The 20,294-nt window shown below is 41.3% G+C and overlaps 1 protein-coding gene across 1 annotated transcript in view; it reads right to left on the reverse strand.

Moving 5' to 3' along the window:
- The window catches only part of LOC134394557 (E3 ubiquitin-protein ligase RNF213-like), a 121,750-nt gene extending 108,802 nt beyond the window's left edge, over positions 1–12,948 (reverse strand). Inside the window, exons 1-5 of the mRNA XM_063120119.1 lie at positions 12,919–12,948; positions 8,784–8,938; positions 5,489–6,171; positions 3,360–3,518; positions 1,327–1,520 (exon numbers count right to left, since the gene is read on the reverse strand). Coding sequence (XP_062976189.1) covers positions 1,327–1,520; positions 3,360–3,518; positions 5,489–6,171; positions 8,784–8,938; position 12,919 — 1,192 coding nt within the window. The 5' untranslated portion in view covers positions 12,920–12,948. The remainder of the gene's footprint in view (positions 1–1,326; positions 1,521–3,359; positions 3,519–5,488; positions 6,172–8,783; positions 8,939–12,918) is intronic.
- Positions 12,949–20,294: the final 7,346 nt, after the last annotated feature.

The following is a 20,294-nucleotide window of genomic DNA, read 5'->3' on the forward strand; positions in this document are numbered from 1 at the left end:
TTAAAAGCTAATCCTTATTTCACGATGAATAACCTTTGGACTATAATGTATCTTAAATAGAAAACTATCTTTAGATAGATTTTTCCTCAAAAAACATTTTTTTAAAAAAATTCGATTTAAATTTAAAAAATCTGATTTTTTAATTATTATTTTTAAAAATCATTGACTTTTATCCACCCTGCCAATAACTAAAAGTTATCTGAGCAGGTGCCAGCATTTTCTAATGAATCAAAAAGATGTGGCCTTCCTGCATTAGCTCTGTCTAGAAGCAGAAGGGGAAATATTTTCCCAATTCTCTACTCCCAATTCTACTTTCCTGCAATGTAAGTGTTAATTGCCACCACTAGCATACCTAAGGTTGATAGCAGGCGGCCCTTGCTAGTTCCTTGACTTAATGGGTTCTATCTTCCTGTCAATCAATACACCTCCATAATGAGACGGAATAAAGATGCTTCAATCCGAGGAGATTCATGCTGGTGAGCATGTGAGTTGGAACCTAGCTTGATATTTATTAAGTTTAGGCTATGTAGAAAGCATTTATTTATTTTATCTTCTATCTTGCTTATCTCCCTAATCCCTTTCTCTCTCTAAATTTAATAAAACCTTCCTAATTCCGTTTCTGGGCCCGACTGTTTTGTCTCATATATCCAAAATAGTAATCCCACTCCTATTGTAGTTACTTTATTGTATGTTGTCTGCTTTGAGGAAGGGAAAATGAGCTGAAGCTCTCTCAGAAGCAACTGGAGTTTAGCTGGTTGTGCCTTCCTCCCAAATAAAATTACATAGTCTGTGGGAATCCCCTGCATACTGTGAGCCAGGGGGAATAAAGGCAGGATGGTGGCAGAATAAATGAAAAGGGATTACATATCTGACAACAGTCCTGCAGGGTTGCTGAATGCAGTGCCTCCTTCAGGGTATGTGCCCCAGGTGGTGAGCAGAGATGTTCCACAACAGTCTAGAGTATTGGTAGGCAACCTGGTACCCTCCAGAGGCTTTCAATTGGTGGGTTGAATAATTTCAATTGGTGGGTTAAATAATTCACTCTGCAGACCGTGGGTTATCAGAGTGAGTTATTTCAGGCAAATAAGCTATTGTGGGTTTAAAAATTTCTGACAGACAACATGATAACCCACGATGGGTTAAATAATCCATCATGGCTTACTTAACCATCGTTGGTTATCGTGTCGTCCTAACCCAGCAATTGTTATCTGTGCCCTCATTCTGGCTATGCAAACTCTTCCGTATTTGGAATCCATTTTCTTGGGTACTATATATTATCAATTTTTCAGACATACAGATATAGATATACTGGGAATAATTTCTTACCTGCACCATTTAGTTCCTTTGAGTCTATGTACAAGCAGCGATTCACAAAGTTTCCCACTGAAGGTTTGTAAATGAATTCATACTCTCCCTGATTGCCACGTAGAATAAAATATTTGTAGGGGATTGGTTTGTCCATGTTCTCTTTAGAAATGTCCACCCAGCCTTCAATTAGGAAGCCAACCTTCCCAAGATCCCTGTTTTTAAATGAATCACATTTGTGCATATCACAGCAGCAACGGGGAAGCAATGTTTTTGTTAGTCTAACAAAGCTTTCCCAACAAAAACAAAAAGAATAGTAGAGATCTAAAACATGCTCCATTTAAGGTGACAATGTTGTGCCTTAACACATAACAGCCTCAGGTAAATAGTATTTCCACACTATATGTACATGCATACCATCCTTAGAAATTAAAAAGCAAACACTCGCACACTGACAGAATTCACTATTTATCATTGTTTTAGCAGATGGGGTTAGTATACCATTTTCCAATTCCCATGCAGAGTGAATGGGGGGGGGGGGGCAAGGGGTGAAAATTTAAGAACCCTCTGCACACACTGAAAGCCCTCTTGCTTCCCTCCAGCTGTCTACACATGGGAAAGCCCCATGGTGGCTGTGGATGTGTGTCCTGTTGGTTAGATGGCGCAGGTGCAGGTTCGCAGCCACAGTGGGGCTTCACTGCAATGATGCATTTTGAAAAAGTCGGGGATTTACCCAGAGTTTTTTAAAGGGAGCAACATCGACCTGGTGCTTCTGCCATGTAATGTCACTCTGCAGCCAATCCGGGGCCAACCCAGGGGCGGAGCCTGGTGGAAAGTGCCCAGCGATCGGTTGCCTTCCACCACAAAGAGGGCGGTGGCGTCTCCAGCTCTGGGACCCAGATGGCCACCCAGAAACTCTCCGCTCCCTCCTAATCCCGCTCCCTCTTAATCCTGACGCCGCCCTAGGAGAGGGAAAGCACAGGGTTGAAGAGGGAGGCGGCCACAACCCAGCACTGTGAAGACACTCCCCCCGAAATACCTCTGGAATATGGGGAGGGGGTAATGCCAGCCCAAGGACTAATGGGAGGGAAAACGTAAAAAAAAAGTGTGTGTGAGAGAGAAAACCACCATCAAAGGGGAGAGAGAGAGAGAGACTGCTCCCTTCTCACACATTGCTCCCTGCCAGAGCAAACCCTCCAGAGCCTTGGGTTTACCAATTTGTCTGCCTTCACCACGTCTTCTCCCTCCCCTGAACCTGGTGCACCAGGTTGCCCCCTAATATGTGTCAGCTGTTCACGTACATAGGAGAAAGTAAAAGGGTGCTCTCAGGGATGAGTCTAAACTGGTCTCCCACCCCTGGTAATACCAGCCATTAAGAATTAGGTCTGCTTCTACTTCCGTAAATGTATGTGTGCACACACACATATTACTTACTGCTTCAGAACACCCACCACTGCACACAGTTTTACTGAGAAAAAGAAAGCTGCAGTGTGAGTTTTGCTTCTCCCCAACCATGGCCACACTCGGCACCTGTGTGTACTGTCTCCGAATCCAATGCCGTTTGCCCCTTTCATGCTTTATTGGTTTTTGATTTGCATTTTTTTCCTGCTGAAACATTTGCTTGGGGTTTTATTATTTCGTTTGCCTTTTTTTGTCTTACTCTTGAAAAACTGATCTGAGAAGCGAGGGAGGCGGCTTGGTGACGCACAGAAGAGTCACACACAAACAGCACTGCACCATCCAGGTTCTGGCTGAAAACCGAAAGAAGATGTTTCCCCAATCTCAGTCTTGGAGGGGAGATGGTCTGTGTGACTGAAGTGTGCTGAGGGCACTTCCACAGCAGGCTAAACATTAAAAATATGTGTCTGCATGCACTCATAATTTGAGGAACTCCATAGTCAAGACAGGAGGTTAGAATGCAAGTCTAGATAGAGACATTTGGGCATGGGGTAAGGCAATATACCTTGTCCCAATTTTTAAACTTGATATGTGGGTGTTACCTTTTCTGGCCACTGAGTCCAGAGCATGCCTGAACATAAGAGTATTGCACTTACTTTAACAAAATCAGCTCACAGACAGAGTCGTCCCAGTCCTTATATCCAGAAATGCCTTCTGCTCTGACGGACACTTTAGGCTCTGTATGATCCAGTTTGAAGCGCTTAGACAGTATGGCATGGAAATATACCGTAACATAATCTCCAGAACTCACTGGCCTGAAACAGGGAGTAAAAACAAGGTCAGCATAACTTGTTTGGGCAGATGCAAATAACAGTTTTGTTAAATGCATAAACATGAGCAAGATACATTTAAGATTTAACTAAGTGGGCATGAATATTTTTTTCTAAATTGTATTATTTATTAAATTATGTATTAAAATTTTTAATTGTTTTAATGTACGTATGCTGCCTTGTGAACATTTCGGTTAAAAAGCAATATAAAAATGTGATAAAATAAAACAAATAATTCAAAAATAAAATGGTTCCAAAATATTAAATTCAGCATTAGGGGCAGTATCCTATTGTGCCGTGCACCTGTGGGACTGACTGCCAGCACAACAGGGAGTTAGTGGTTCTAAAAGCAACCCATAATGAGCAGAAACACACATTTCCCGAATGGGGCCCATCAGAGGAATTCACAGAAGAGAGCTCTACTGAATCTGTTAACACTCATTTCTGGAGTTACTTTTAGAACCGCTGGCACAACGCTATCATCGGGAGTGCAGCAGCTCAATAGGCTACTGTCCTAGAACTCTTATCAGATATCACTAAACGTGATCTCTAAATTATTATTTAGGGCACAATCTTTATTTATTTATTTATTACATTTTTATACCACCCAATAGCCGAAGCTCTCTGGGCGGTTCACAAAAATTAAAACCATCATAAAACAACCAACAAGTTAAAAACACAAATACAAAATACAATATAAAAAGCACAACCAGGATAAAACCACGCAGCAAAATTGATATAAGGTTAAAATACAGAGTTAAAACAGTATAATTTAAATTTAAGTTAAAATTAAGTGTTAAAATACTGAGTGAATAAAAAGGTCTTCAGCTGGCGACGAAAGGAGTACAGTGTAGGCGCCAGGCGGACCTCTCTGGGGAGCTCATTCCACAGCTGGGGTGCCACAGCAGAGAAAGCCCTCCTCCTAGTAGTCACCTGCCTCACTTCCTTTGGCAGGGGCTCACAATCTTATAATCAATTGAGGAGTTATAGGAAACCCCACTACACCAGCAGAACTCAGTTTCCCCTCCACCACTGGAGAGGTATCAGCACAACAGCATGGATATACCGGCACAACTCTATGCTGGCGTTATCTGCTATGTCTGCACAACTCTGCTGATGTAGCAGCCAAATCCTATACCCCTTCAGACTCTAGACACATCCCTGATGCCAACAGGAATTAATGCCAATGACAGAGTTGGTGTATGGAAAATTCTTCCAACTTGTAATGCGCCCAAGAGAGGGAGAAATCAGTTTGTCTCCTTGCCCATGCTAGCTGATGGAAATCCTTATCCAGCTGGACTGTATGAGGGTGAAGGTGGAAAACCAGAGGCATGGGACGAGCAGGATCAGCAGTTTTGGCTTTATAAACAGCAGAGAACACTGGGGAGGGAAAAGAGATGACGGTGAACTCACAAGATGGAGAAAGATTATGAGGAATAGTGAATACTGAAAGTGCTGGAGGACCTTCGTTTATGATGAGCTATGTGCCCTGGGTCCAAAAACAGAGAAGTGGAGGGATATGTCAGGTATGCTTTAGGATGGATTCCTGCATTGAGCAGGGGGTTGGACTCGATGGCCTTGTAGGCCCCTTCCAACTCTGCTATTCTATGATTCTATGGTTCCAAGCCCTGCCTCTGACTTAGGTGAGGGGACGGAAACTGAAAACACTCTGAAGGGTTGGGAAATTATGGGGAGCCCCACAGAAAGGGGATAACCTATAAATCACTGCCTGACTTGCTTCTCACTGAGATTTGTACTGTTTACATCTTGTTATGACTTGAATGTTTTTGAACACCACAAATGAACCATGTTACATGACCGTTCTAAATATTTTTAGATTTGATGGTGCTTCAGTTGCCTTCCCTATCAAAATAGGGTGAAAATGAAAATAAAAGAGCTGTTGGCCAATTCTTATTATATTTAATACCACGCTGAAAAAAATGTGTAGATTATACCTTCGTTTAAGTTTGCCCTTCTCTTCATGTCCTTGCACAGAAGTTGCTGTTTTTCCTCCCTTCTCCTCACATCCTTGTACTGGAGTTGCTGTTTTCCCCTCCTTCTCCTCACGTCCTTCTCCTGGAGTTGCTGTTTTCCCCTCCTTCTCCTCACGTCCTTCTCCTGGAGTTGCTGTTTTCCCCTCCTTCTCCTCACGTCCTTCTCCTGGAGTTGCTGTTTTCCCCTCCTTCTCCTCACGTCCTTCTCCTGGAGTTGCTGTTTTCCCCTCCTTCTCCTCACGTCCTTCTCCTGGAGTTGCTGTTTTCCCCTCCTTCTCCTCACGTCCTTCTCCTGGAGTTGCTGTTTTCCCCTCCTTCTCCTCATGTCCTTGTACTGGAGTTGCTGTTTTCCCCTCCTTCTCCTCATGTCCTTCTTCTGGAGTTGCTGTTTTCCCCTCCTTCTCCTCACGTCCTTCTTCTGGAGTTGCTGTTTTCCCCTCCTTCTCCTCACGTCCTTCTTCTGGAGTTGCTGTTTTTGCCCCGTTCTCCTCACGTCTTTGTACTGGACTAGCTGTTTCCCCTATCTTCCCCTTGTGTTTCTGAACCAGAGGAGCTGTTTTTTCTCCCTTCTCCTCACATCTTTGTTCTGGAGTTGCTGTTTTTTCCTCCTTTACAGAGATTCCCCATTTGGTAAATGTTGTTTTCTGTAACACCATACATAAAAAGAATAACTTAGTAGCCCACCTTACTGCACGCATCTTTGTTAGTTATTTCTGAGGTGAAAAAAGGAGGAAGAATCAATGTTTAAGAAGCTTTCCTACCTGGCTGCTAGCCTGGAGTAAGATGCTAACTGACTTGAAACCACTCTATTTTCATGAAAATCCATCTCTTCTTTCAGAATACCATGCACAGCACAAGAAAGAAAATCACTAATTTGGACAGCAGGTATGTAGCACCTTTCCATTCATGCTCCCAGAAACTGGTGTACATAGGCACACTGACTGTGATACCGGAGGTAGCACATGGCTATCTAGTAGCCATTGATACCATTATCCTCCATGGATTTGTCTTATTTCCCTTTTAAAGACATTCAAATTGGTGGCCATCACTACATCTTGTGGTAGTGAATTCCATACTTAAACAATGTGCTAAGTGAGGAAGTACTTTCTTTTATCTAACCCTGTATCTCCCACCCATTAGCTCCATGGGAACATAGAATCATAGAATAGCAGAGTTGGAAGGGGCCTACAAGGCCATCGAGTCCAACCCCCTGCTCAATGCAGGAATCCACCCTAAAGCATCCCTGACAGATGCTTGTCCAGCTGCCTCTTGAATGCCTCTAGTGTGGGAGAGCCCACAACCTCCCTAGGTAACTGATTCCATTGTCGTACTGCTCTAACAGGAAGTTTTTCCTGATGTCCAGCTGGAATCTGGCTTCCTTTAACTTGAGCCCGTTATTCTGTGTCCTGCACTCTGGGAGGATCGAGAAGAGATCCTGGCCCTCCTCAGGGATGACCCTGTGTTCTAGTATTATTTGAGTTTCTCCTTTCTCCTCTTCTCTTTTGATGTTCAGTCTTCCATAGTTCAAGACAGCTTGTTGCAATGTTAGACCAGAAACTGTTCAGTCTGACCTGAGATTGGGAAAAACAATCCTAAGTGTGGGGTGGAGGTGGGGGGAGGGAAGAAGCAGATTGTCCATCACTTCCCTAGCCCTGCTGGCTCCCACAGGCCAGGGAGGGCAATTGTGGGGTGGGTGGGAAGGGGACTTTATTTTCCATAACTGGCATCTTAATATATTTTATTTTCCCTCCTGCTAGAAACCAGGGTGGATAAAAAACAATGATTTTTTAAATAAATAAATAAATAAAATCTGTTGGGTTTTTTTAATATTATTTAAATTGGATTTTTTTATTTAAATCAGATTTTTTTTAATAAAATGCTTTTTGAGGAAAATTCTATCTAAAGATAGTTTTCGATTTAAGATACATTATAGTCCAAAGGTTATATTCATCATGAAATAAGGATTAGTTTTTAATTATGTAGCATGAGGCTGTATATTCATGGAATGTTTAATTTTTTTGGTAAATGAATTCCATTAATCCATTCACAATTTCATGCTCTTCCAAAGGTTTCTGTAAGATTGGGCAATTTTTCTATCTAGAAGATATTATCACAGATGCTTGGTTTTACAGTTCTCAAAACTGTGAATTTGTGTCTGCAGAGATCACAATCCCATTGATCTTTTGCAAATCTATGTACACAGAATCAACCCCTTACCTCTGTGCTAAGTTTCAAAAAATGCAATGACTAGAATGCATTTTTCGGGGAGGGGAGTTACATTATTAAATCGAGTCTTTCTGAGTAGTAATTTAAATCAAATCCACCCTGCTGGAAATTAGTGTAGCCAAGTAGTCCAATCCTGCCACACCCCATTTTAGAGCCTGCCATAGGCAGGAACACTGCAAGCAAAGATTTATGCCCACTGAGCTTTTTTCATGCCTACCAGGGACCAGTTGGCTATGTGTCCAGACAGATGTAAGGACTAGGTATATGCACGGTGCTGTGATGTGGAATATATGGAGAAGAGAGAGAGAGCACGATGGCAGTGGAACACCAATACTGTTCAAGTTGCATTAGCTGTCTCACTTTGACCTTTAAAGCTCTAAATGGTTTATTTAAAGGACTGTCTGCACCCATGTGAACCTGCCCCAGGCCTTAAGACTGGGCTCTGAGGACCTGTCCCAGGGCTTGCTATTAAGATCCATCAGACTGCCAGGCATTACAGTCAGGGCCTTTCAATAGTGGCTCCATAACTCTGGAACACTCTCCCAAAAGAAGTATGCCCCCATCTTTGTTAGTTTTCAAAGTGGACTTGAAACTTATTAATTTCAGCCTGTATCCTATGAAGTCCCATGAGTTGGCTTTTAAGCAGCTGCTGTTTTTAGCTTTTGTAGTTGGATTGTTCTAATTGAAAATGTGAGGAGGAGCATGGCCCTCTTCCCTGGTTTCTCCTCTTTCTGGAATGAGGGTTATCATCCTCATCCAACTCATTCCACAGTTCACAGCTTTTACTTTCTGCTGAAAAATAGGATTTGGAAGCCTCTAAATAATTGCTTGCTTATAAATGCAGCAAATATAAATCAACCATTATAACAAACAGCCACTGAATGCATCCCAACAAAATGTAGTTAAGAGCTCCAAGATAACAATGATCAGTAAGAACGGTGTCCAGTCATTACAATTCTTTTGCTTCAGGGAATGAAAAGCATCCCTGAAACCTCTGCGTCGCACACAATTCATACCCAAATATACTCACTTTTTTCTGTGAGAGTGAGGCCTGGCTCCCAAGGCTCTCCGACAGAGCTTCTTCTGGCTCACTCTGTGTTTGCTCAATGGGTGGTTGCTTATCAAGAGAGGATCCTGAGGAAAGGGAGCTTTCCACTCTCCGTTCTCCCCCAAGCTCCTTCGGCACTGAAATTAGTAACTTTTGTGTCAGACCCTCTCAGACCAAGAATTAAAAAGGCTGATACAGTGCAATCCTACATAAGCCTAGAATTAAGCCCCACAGGGATCAATGGGACTTACTTCCAGGTAAGTGACTACAGGCTTGCAGCTTTCGTTTCAGAGAGATTGTGCTTTAAGCAGTACTTCTATCGACTCTAAAAAGAGAATGAAAATGTGAGGAAAGAGTGAGGTATGGGAGAGGGGAAATCTTGAAATTTGCACAAATGGGATTGTAATATATATATATATATATATATATATATATATATATATATATATATATAAATAATTTTTATTGGCCATCACTAGTCCCCAAATCAATTTCATCCTCTACTTCAGTGTTTCCTAAGTGAAAGGGCGGCGGGTGGAGGATTGAGAATTTCTTTGATAGTAAGGAATATGGCTCTGTTGGATTAAATGAAGTAATATGTGGGGTTGCACAATAAACAGGTGGATTTGCGCAAGAACAATGAAAAAACATTTCAAAAAATTATGACCCCATTTGCACAAATTTAAAGACACCCTCCCTGCCAAAGATCCAATTTGTGCGAATCAATGGGCCTGGGGAAAAATGGTCAAAAGATTTCCAGAATCTGAGGGAAAAGATCTGCTACAGTCTGCCACCACTTACTGGAACATAAATACAGCCAAATCCCGTCATGCTTAAACAGAATGGAATTCCCAGCATTGCTCATTCTTAATCCCTCCCCTTGACAATCACTCATTCAGCTCCCTCTGCCATCGGAAGACCTCCCATTCTCTCCAAGGACACCACCTTGTAACAATATGAAATAATTACTGGAGGAGCCAGAAAGTAGTTGAGGGCTACACCCACTGCTTGTGGCCTGAGGAGAGAGAGAGAGGCCACAACTTGAGAGAGCTCTGTGGAAAAGGCATTGTTTAAATGTGAAGGGCAGAGTCTGTGGAGTGCAGTCCATAATTTCTGAAACAACACTTTCTCCTTTTGTTGTCCCCCCCCCTCCACTCCCCTCTTCCTTCAAATCTATCCTCAAAATGTAGCTTTTCAGTAAGGACATTGGCATATCCCTCCTTGTCTCCATGCTCTACTATAACTAAGCCCAGTGGCGGACTGGCCAGGGTGTCAGCTTGCCCTTAAAGTGGGGCCCCTTAAACATTAGACAATATGTTAAAAATGTTAATGAAAAGGCTCAAAGTAAAGGTGGACTTGCTACATACCTGAGTAAAACAACTACTAACATGTTAATCCAAATTATGTAGAATATGATACAAGAAATAATTAGTCATGAAGTTTCTCAAGCAAAATATTATTCTATTCAAGTTGATTCAACACAAGATATATTCATCCATCAATCAGTTTAGCATTATTATTTGGTATGTGCTTAAAGGTGTTATCTGTGAGCGACTACTTTCAGTTGTACCAAGTAATGGGGACTTTTTGATCTATTGACTGAAACATTACAGCATAGAATCATAGAATAGCAGAGTTGGAAGGGGCCTACAAGGCCATCGAGTCCAACCCCCTGCTCAATGCAGGAATCCACCCTAAAGCATCCCATCTTAAAACTGATCCCAAAAAATGTTTATCTGATAGTACAGATGGAGCTGCAAGCTACCATAGCCAGTATAATGATTTACAAAGTAAAATTACTGATGTGGCTGATCAACATGTTCATATATGGTGCTATGCCCATGTCTTCAATTTGGTGATAACTGAAACAACAAAACGTTGTGTGCCTGCAGTTTCTTTTTTCAATTTGCTCCAGAATTTAGCAACTTTTGTGAAAACATCATACAAGAGAATGGCTGTATGGATAGAAGTTGTTTGAAAACATCAAGGACAAGAAAAAATGAAACGATTAAAGCTAATTGGTGAGACAAGATGGTCTGGAAAATCCAATGCAGCAACAACTATCTTTGGAAGTTTTGATGATGCCACTGTCAGTACTTTTGTAAATCTATTGACATGCTTATCAATGATACAAGATTCAGACAAGTTTGATGCAAAAACAAGACAAGAAGCAAATGTTTTACTTCAAAGTCTTCTAAAGTTTGAAACAATATTGACAGCATTTACTTACTTGTATATATTTCTACTGCCCCGTTATCAAGTTTTTTACATACCAGTGGTTTAGATATGTTTACTGCATGGAGTTTAGTAGATTCAACTACAACAAAGTTGAAGGAACAGACATGAACATTTGATAATGTTCACAGCAAGGCATTGGAATTTGTAAATAAATGTAATGACAAGATTTCACAGTTGAATATGGATGAAAATCAAACATTGGAAATTGACTCTTCGGAAACAGCATTGCCAGTTAAGAGGCAGAGGAAGAAGAAAAGAATGGCAGATGAGGTTATAGATGATGAAGGAAATTCCTCAGATTCTCTAGCTGATTTTCGAGTAAATGTGTTTAACCTAATAATGGACCGCATTGTCCAGTCACTAGATTCATGCTTTGTACAACACAAAAAGTTGGATACAGATTTATCCTGCTTGGACCCAGCAAAGTTTAAAACTATTGTAGAGAAGGGCCTTGAAGATGAAGCACTGGACGGTATTATTAAGCTGTCTCCACAAATCAGCAAAGATCAAGTAATATTGGAATGGCTTTCTTTTGCTTCGAACTTTGATGTATTAAAGCTATTGCTTAATGATGGTGAGAATATGGATTCCAGTTGCAACAAGTGTAAAATTTGTAGCACTTGCCCATTGTGTGTACTAAAAATTCTGTCATCCAACAGACTTCATGACAAGGCATATAATAACCTTTATGAACTTTATAAAGTCATCTGCACACTATCAGTTACTCAAAGTCCAATGTGAGAGGACATTTTCAAAGCTAAAGATCATAAAGACAAGGCTAAGATTCAGATTTTTATTATGCGGTCACAGACCCAATAAAAGCAATACCAACAATCATTAATTTAAAACCATAAAATCACAGACAAGGCTAAGAAATTCACTGTCTGAGGAGAACTTGGAATCATACATGTTGCTATCCATTGAAAAGGAATTGTTTGATGAATTGTATGCAAAAACAATTATTGACAGATTTGCACAATCATCTAGTGAATTCAAACGATTGCTCTTAATATAGTGAACTGCATGAAATATGCTTTTGAACTACATGTTAATGTGCAAAATGTTCAGTAGAAGCAAACTATTTACATTTAGCATCTACTGTATACTGCCAGTAATATGTACAATATATGTACACTGTAATTACTAAAAAAATATACATTTATTTCACAAAAATTTTAATTGTACCTTTTTTCCACTTATGTATTTTTTGAAAATTTTATTTATTATAAAAAATAAATCATAGCCTTATTGTTGAGGGTCTCCCTTTGTCTCCTGGCAACCAATATTTTTAGACCCAGTCCACCACTGACTAAGCCTAAACTTGCGTCACTGAAATAACCCCTCCTGGCAGAGACATTGTAGTCTGGAAAGTCACACACACACACACACACACACACACACAGGTACATTGACGGTGTTATATAAAATAAACAATATCCTTAAACATGCAATTTAGCCTCATGGCAATGGCCTTGCAGCTCTACCCAGGCCCTTCTGGACCTCTAGGCCCAAGTCAAGTGTCTCCCTGCTTCCTTTCCCCCCATGTGTGGGTCCCACTTCTCAAGTTGTTATCTGATCAGGTTTATTGATAAGGTCTCTCAGTTTAATTGAAAGTCTCCTAATTTTGTTGTTTACTTATCTGTTCCTAGGTAAGTGTACATAAAACAGGACAAGTTAAGGCCATGACTGACCAGCAAGAACTCTACGGTATTTAGAACATATGGGTATGCAAGGGGGATGACAAATCCAAAAAGGCACCAACAATCCTAGACCTGGCCCATTCATCTACCCTTAACATTTCACACTGCACCCCTAATCCTTTATGGAAAGTAGCTGCATCCTATTTGGTGATTTATGGTTAAGGCTGTAAATTACTTACTTTTTGTGCTACTAGAAGGCACCAACTTCACTCCACAGTAACTGCAGAAGTTGCTTGATGCATTTTGAGACTTGCCACAGCTGGGGCATATAATGCCCTTTTTGAGAGATCGACCCAGGGTGACTTTGTTTTACAGCCTGTTGGACAGCAAGAAGACACAGACAAATGAGAGGCAGTGGAAACGTTAGTACTATGATTTGCATGCTTATTCAGTTTTATGTTTGGTAAAAAGAAGAGAGAAAACATTTCTGTAGCTTTCAACGTTTCATACACCATTACAGAAAAACTAATAAATATAAACTGTTAATGGGACTGACCGATATAATCATATTATGCCAGTACTTTGCCAAACACATTTGGCAATACATCAGTACATAAACATATGTTCACGGATATATTATAAATAAGGTTTGTTCTTATTATATTTTATTCTTTCCAGCATTGTAAGTTGTTGAAAGGATTTTGCAATAAATCCTTCAGACCATAAACAGACAGGCTGGTAAGATAACTTTTTGGAGCTCTTGGTAACTGTTCGAAACAGAAAGATGATGCTTATTTTCTAATAAGGCCAAATTTATGGTTTTCCTTCAATTGGAGGGGTTTTCTCCCCCGCAAGAAAGTTTTTTGAGGATGAATATCCTACAATGGGCGGTTTAACCTGATATGGGTGAGTGATTTTTAGGCTGAATTAGAAATGAGTGCTTGGATTTTATAATTATAGAGATATTTAGACTAAATGTGATGATTACATAAATATTATCTTATCTCTGTAGCGTTTGTTCCGAGGAAGCTTGAGCAGCGAAAACGGTAAGTTTATTGCAAAATCCTGTCAACAACTTACAACGCTGGAAAGAATAAAATAAAAGAATAAAATAAGAATAAAATAGAACAAACCTTATTCATAAAATATCCGTGAACATATGTTTATGTACTGATGTATTGCCAAATGTGTTTAATAGACTAAAGTGTGTTAGTGTGTCTTTGTTGGGCTATATTATAGACTTACATTGTCTTATAGTAGGAATAGCATTCCAATTATTGGTTTATTGTATTATAGTACCCAACACCACTATTGTCTAACAACTATGGGATACATCAGCTTTTTTGTAATTTTTGTATAATAATAAATGGGTTTCTTGTTAATCATCCTTCTCCACTAGCGGTTCGAGTAGTTGTGTGCATTCAGGCACCTTATATATATTAGTCCTTTAAAAACTACTGCCTTCTATTTGTTTGTGTCCCTTTCTTTTCACAACCATGCGATACGTAAGTTGGGACATAACCAAACCCCTCTTTTTTGTATGTGTGTGCCAGGGCGGAGTTGGCAAGTGCTGGATCTGTGATTTTTACTGTGCAGCCTATAGACACCGATGTAAACTTGAATTTGATGGTGGTTTAGGGTAATCTAAATCATTCCATTTCAAAATGATCCATTTTAATTCTACTGGATCCAGCTGTTCTTTCTGTCTCTGGGACTGTTCAGACAACACACTAAGCCATGATTAAGTTGCTAGCCCTTTTGCAGCAAATGGATAGTGAGTGTATTTAAACCGTGGTTATGTAGCCACCATGGTTAGAAATAGTTCACATGACACACTAAGCCATAATGTTTAGCTCAAAATGTTTAACCACAGTGGCTTAGCAGGCCGTCTGAACTAGGTCTCTCTCTTTGCTGGAGCATCCACAGCACTTCCTCAAAATTACATACCAGCTTATGGCCCCAAAAGGTCTGGGACTCCTATCTTACAATAAAGAAACGGTATAAAGAAACATCACTATTTGAAGAAGTGCCTGACCACAGCAGTAACCCAGGAAGACGATGAACTACGACTAATCTCCATATTCAGAACAAAAACAATGCATGAGTATCCTTCCTAAACTTATTGTCCACAGTACCGTAACGCAGATGGGGCTCATTGTCCGATCACAAGCGCGAGCTGTCTTCTCCAAGAGTGGTTGGCGAACAGATGTTAGAGACACCGGGAAGCGGTGTCTGTTCCATAAATGATACTGAAAGCAGAAGACTTCCCCGTCCCCACCCACCCCAAACGGGCGAGAGACCCTTTCCCACCACAATTCAGCTTGCCAGAAACGTAGCTGCTTTTTTCCCTGCGATAGCGATGTCAAGTGCAAGAGCCGCACAGCAGCCCCTAAGAGATCAAAGTTGCGGTTGAGCAGCAGCTTTCGCTGCAAAAGCGGTTTAACAAGTCACCCTGGGAAGCAAGGCAGGTTGCCTGTGTAAACGCATCTCCCGCTCTAAGAGTTGCGTGTTACTCACCTCAGCTTACCTCCGAAATTCTGTCCGCTGCCACAGCCCAAGAGAAGGACTCTATTAGTACCCAAAGGCTGCTGCGTGATACGCGGACACCCAAGCAGGGCTTGCAAAGTTTGGCCGTCGGGCGTGACTTTGTTCTTTTAAGAGCATGAACGCACAAAAGTTTCGCTTTCCTTTCGGCACACGCCGCAGCCCCACCCTCTTCCCAGGGCTCTTTCCTTCCTGCCATCGGCTGCAGGCGCCTCGCCGTGAGTAGATCTCCCAGAGGGGGGATTCCAAACGGCCTCAGGGCGTTCAAGGGAGGATTTGACTTTGAGCCAGACGCTAAGGGTGGGAAAGCCCAGGGCCCAGCTCTTAAGTACAAGAAGCCTTTTCGGCTGTGATTAATTTGCAAACAAGAGATGGTAAAACCTGGCTGCCTCTGAACGCTAGATGCTGGGCTGGCTCTGAGGCTAAGGGGAGCCCCCTGGGCAAAGCCTCCTTTGGGGTGCTCCCTCCAGTGTTAGGGAGCCTGGCCGGCTTACCCGAGCTGGCAGATTCCAGCTAGTCACCTTCCTTAAAAATTTCAACAATGTCTCAGAAGGACATTAAATTAAGGCGTGGCATGCTGGGGGCCCTGAAACCTACCCAAGAGTGCCAGATGTAGATGCCTAGAAATGAATGTGTTTTCCCCTAGAGTTAGCTCTAATATTGGGCAGTGAGGCTGCAATCTCAGCCAGCAGGTAGCGAGTGCAAGGTGTTCAAGAACAAGACTGTATGTGCACCACATAACCTGCCCTGTGCCCCTTAAGATAATCTACTGCCCTCAGGTGCTGCAGAGGGCACAGCCAGCATTGAAGTAAGTTTCAACAGCTAGTGTGATCAGCTTCTGTCAATGAAATTGGGGAGCAGAGGCCCATCTATCTCATTCTTTGTCTCAGGCATCAAAATGTTGTTGGGTGGCCCTGGTTTCTTCTGTGATGGCTGCTTGACATAAGAACAGGCATATGTCATATTTGATCAATCTAATTAATCCTGATAGAAAAGTCAGACATTGGGCATTGGTAATAGCTGAGCAACAATTTAAACTGTCTGTGTTCCACAAAACCACACACACAGAAATTGTTTCTCACTTCTGTGAAAAGGGTCTGTGGTGAGGCAGGATTTCCTCTTTCACCTAGCTGCTACAGGAAATTTGTGGTCACCTAGAAACTTCCATTTCAGTAAACTCTCTGCACATGCTCTATTTCTTTTGTCAAACTGACTAATAAAAATAACAGGCACACCCAGAAATCCTTAGAGAAGAATTTCCTTGGCAAAGGTAATGTCTTCTCCCACTGCAATGTAAAATGCTTCCTTTCTATCAAAAAATGTGTCTTGGACCGTAAGAAGCGTCTCTGTAACGTTTTGGGCCGCACTTCCTTACATAGTACGGTTCAGTCTGTACCAGTCAGCAACATTTATAGTACGGTTCGGAAGCTGCAGCTCGTGCAAAATGCAGCAGCCAGATTGATTTTGGGAACCAGAAGGTTTGAACATATAACACCTACTCTGATCCGCTTGCACTGGCTGCCTGTATGTTTCCGAGCCCAATTCAAGATGCTGGTTTTGACCTATAAAGCCTTACACGGCTTGGGACCACAATACCTGACGGAACGCCTCTCCCGATGTGAATATACCCGGTCACTACGTTCAACATCGAAGGTCCTCCTCCGGGTGCCTACTCCAAGAGAGGCTCGGATTGTGGCAACAAAGGATAGGGCCTTTTAGGTGGTGGCCCCCAGACTGTGGAATGATCTCCCTGATGAGGCTCACCTGGTGCCAACGTTGCTATCCTTCCGGCGCCAGGTTAAGACTTTCCTCTTTGCCCAGGCATATGGCGGCACATCCTAATTACCCACGTTTAGTTTTTAATCGGTTTTTAATGCTTTATGTGTGTATGTTCTGTGTTTTAGAGTTTTAAATTTTGTATACTTGTTTTTACCTCAATTTTAGAATTTCTGTAAACCGCCCAGAGAGCCCTGGCTATGGGAGCGGTATATAAGTTTAACAAATAAATAAATAAATAAATAGTATTTCCAAAAGGCCATTAGAATGTTTATTCAAATTATGGGTGATTGGTTGCTTACACAATGGTCTTTAATAGGAACTGTGCCCAAATTACCAAACAGAAAGAATTTTGCATTCATATAGTGGTCACATATATTATCTCAGTAATATCTATTAGTAGTGTTCTTAGTGGTGTTGACCAGTTTGTGGAATTCTCTCCCCAAGGAGACTTACCTGGTGCTTACCTTTATGGCATTTTAGTACTGGGTGAAAATTTTGTTTTCCCAGGATTTTTATGATAATACCTTTAAGATTTGATGAGATTTTATGCTGCTATTTTCTGAAGGTGTGTTTAGGGTTGTACATACATTCTCTTAATTTTATTGTTTCTACTGAACAATACTGAAAGGGGGGGCATACAACTATATAAAATCATTTGAAAAATGAAGCAGTAGAGATATGAAAGCAAGCAGTGTAATCAAGAAAGCACAGTTTTTCCTACCTGTAGAATTCTGTCAATTCTACTAATCAGTTTCAAGCCCTGACCCTTGAGTGCCAACCTCCTGAACCCATGGGCTGCATTGCCTTCTCTCAGTTTGGAGTCCCTCACACAACTCCCTGGTGAGTTCCATAAGAACATAAGCGCAGCCTTGCTGGATCAGACCAAAGGTCCATCTAATCCAGTATTCTGTTCACACAGTGGCCAACCAGCTGCCTGTGGGAAACCCACAAGCGGGACACTAGTGCAACAGCACCCTTCTGCCCATCTCCCCCAGCAACTGGTGTACCTAGGCATACTGTCTCTGATACCGGAGGAAGCCTATAGTTATCAGGGCTAGTAACCATTGATAGCCTTCCAGTGGACCATTTGGAAGTCACTATTGGAGGAAGAATACATACCAATGCAGTTGCAAACTAAACTATTTAACACAAACATTTCACTCCTAGAGGTTACAGCAATAACCCAGCATGCTGTAAATAACAAAAGTTGATCAGAAAGCTGTAAATTGCCCTGTAAGGTAGGGTGACCATATGAAAAGGAGGACAGGGCTCTTGTATCTTTAACAGTTGCAAGGAAAAGGGAATTTTAGAGGGGTTATTTGTATATATGGAGATCCTGGTGAAATTCCCTCTTCAGCACCACAGTTAAAGCTGCAGGAGCTATACTAGAGTGACCAGATTTAAAAGAGGGCAGGGCACCTGCAGCTTTAACTCTGGTGATGAAGAGGAAATTTCACCAGGTTCCCCATATATACAAATGACACCTGCTGAAATTGCCTTTTCAGTACATTGTTAAAGATACAGGAGCCCTGTCCTCCTTTTCATATGGTCACCCTAAGGGGTATCGAGGATGAGCCTTTCCTGTCTACATGATACGTGGCAGGGGTCAAAGTGTTATACTCTTGGTAAAGCAATTTCAAAGATCACTTTTCTTTATCACCCTGTGATGAAGCAATAAGGGTCCAATTAGGGAGGGAATCTAGCTCAGTGGCAGAGCAGCTGCTTTGCATAGAGAAGTTCTCAGGTTCAATCCCTGGCATCTCGGGGTAAGAGAATCAGGGAGTGGGGGATGGGAGAGACTTTTCTCTGTCAGGGCACCTGGAACATTGCTCCCAGCCAAAGGAGATAATACTGGGCTAGATGGACAAGTTGTGTGCCTCTATGCAATTCTTTCATGTGACTGTCTGGTTATGCTTCTTAGATCAAAGTGGAAGTGAAACTAAATATAGAAAGGATGTTACTCCATGGTTTCTCAGAAATGTTAGCACACTGACTTTCATTTCTCACCAGAGTAAAAATAAAAATGAAGATAAATCCAGGGCTTGGTCCTGCAATGTTAGCACAAACCTGGTTTCTCAAAACAGCTGTCAAATTAAGATCTCCAACACAGCAGCAGTAGTTTGTAGTTCCACCTGTTGCACAGAGGAGTTTAGTAGAACTAGGATATTTCCAAAAAAACCCAAAAACCCCCCCACTTATTATTATTTATTTATATAGCACCATCAATGTACATGGTGCTGTACAGATTACACAGTAAATAGCAAGACCCTGCTGCATAGGCTTACAATCTACACACAGAGTCTTCATCATAGAAATGTTCTGGACTAAGGAGAAACTGATGACTAAGGGGCCTTATTGGCTGGAAAGGAACAAACTGCGACTGGGAATTTGGTTTTAGGATACGAATGCTTCCCTTTAACTGAAACATCTGTATATTTAAAAAAAAGGAAGAAATGACATTGTGTATGCCCCCATTCCTGTTTTTTCACATATAAATGTCATTATATTACTTTATTCTCAGAGCCAGAATTTAATGCCATTTCAATAACATATCTCCATTCACATTTTTTTTTTAATTGAGAGCGTTATCAAATTTGGATAGCCACACAAATCATATGTTTACAGAATGTGCAGTAAGAACTTTTTTCAGCTTTACTGCGAAACTTTTACTGTTTCAATTCTGTATTTTAATCTTATATCAATTTCTGCTGCATGGTTTTATTCTGGTTGTGCTTTTTATACTGTTTTTTGTATTTGTGTTTTTAGACTGCTGGTTGTTTTATTATGGTTTTAATTTTTGTGAACCGCCCAGAGAGCTTCAGCTATTGGGCGGTATAAAAATGTAATAAATAAAATTAAAAAATGCCATAGAATATGCTTGTGATGCATCATCCCCCTCAACAGCATGCATGCGTGAAAATCTACAAGCAAAAAATGATTTCTTGGGTTTGGATATTATCTAGTGAGTCTTTACTATCTAGTTCAGTGATGTTGATACAATTGTAGGAACATAGGAAGCTGCCTTACACCGAGTCAGGCCCTTGGTCCATCTAGCCCAATATCGTCAACACTGACTGGCAGCAGCTCTCCAAGGGTTTCAGGCAGGAGTTTTTTCCAGCCCTACCTGAAGATGCTGAAGATTGAACCTGGGACCTTCTGCATGCAAAGCAGCTGCTCTACCATTGAGTTATGGCCCTCATATGTTTGTGGGCAAAATTGTTATCATTTAAATGTCTATACCACTCTTCTTAATAAATCAGAACAGTTTACAAGTAAAAAAAAACACAATACA

This window comes from Elgaria multicarinata, chromosome 3, assembly GCF_023053635.1.
Source record: "Elgaria multicarinata webbii isolate HBS135686 ecotype San Diego chromosome 3, rElgMul1.1.pri, whole genome shotgun sequence".
NCBI classification, from domain to species: Eukaryota; Metazoa; Chordata; class Lepidosauria; order Squamata; family Anguidae; genus Elgaria; species Elgaria multicarinata.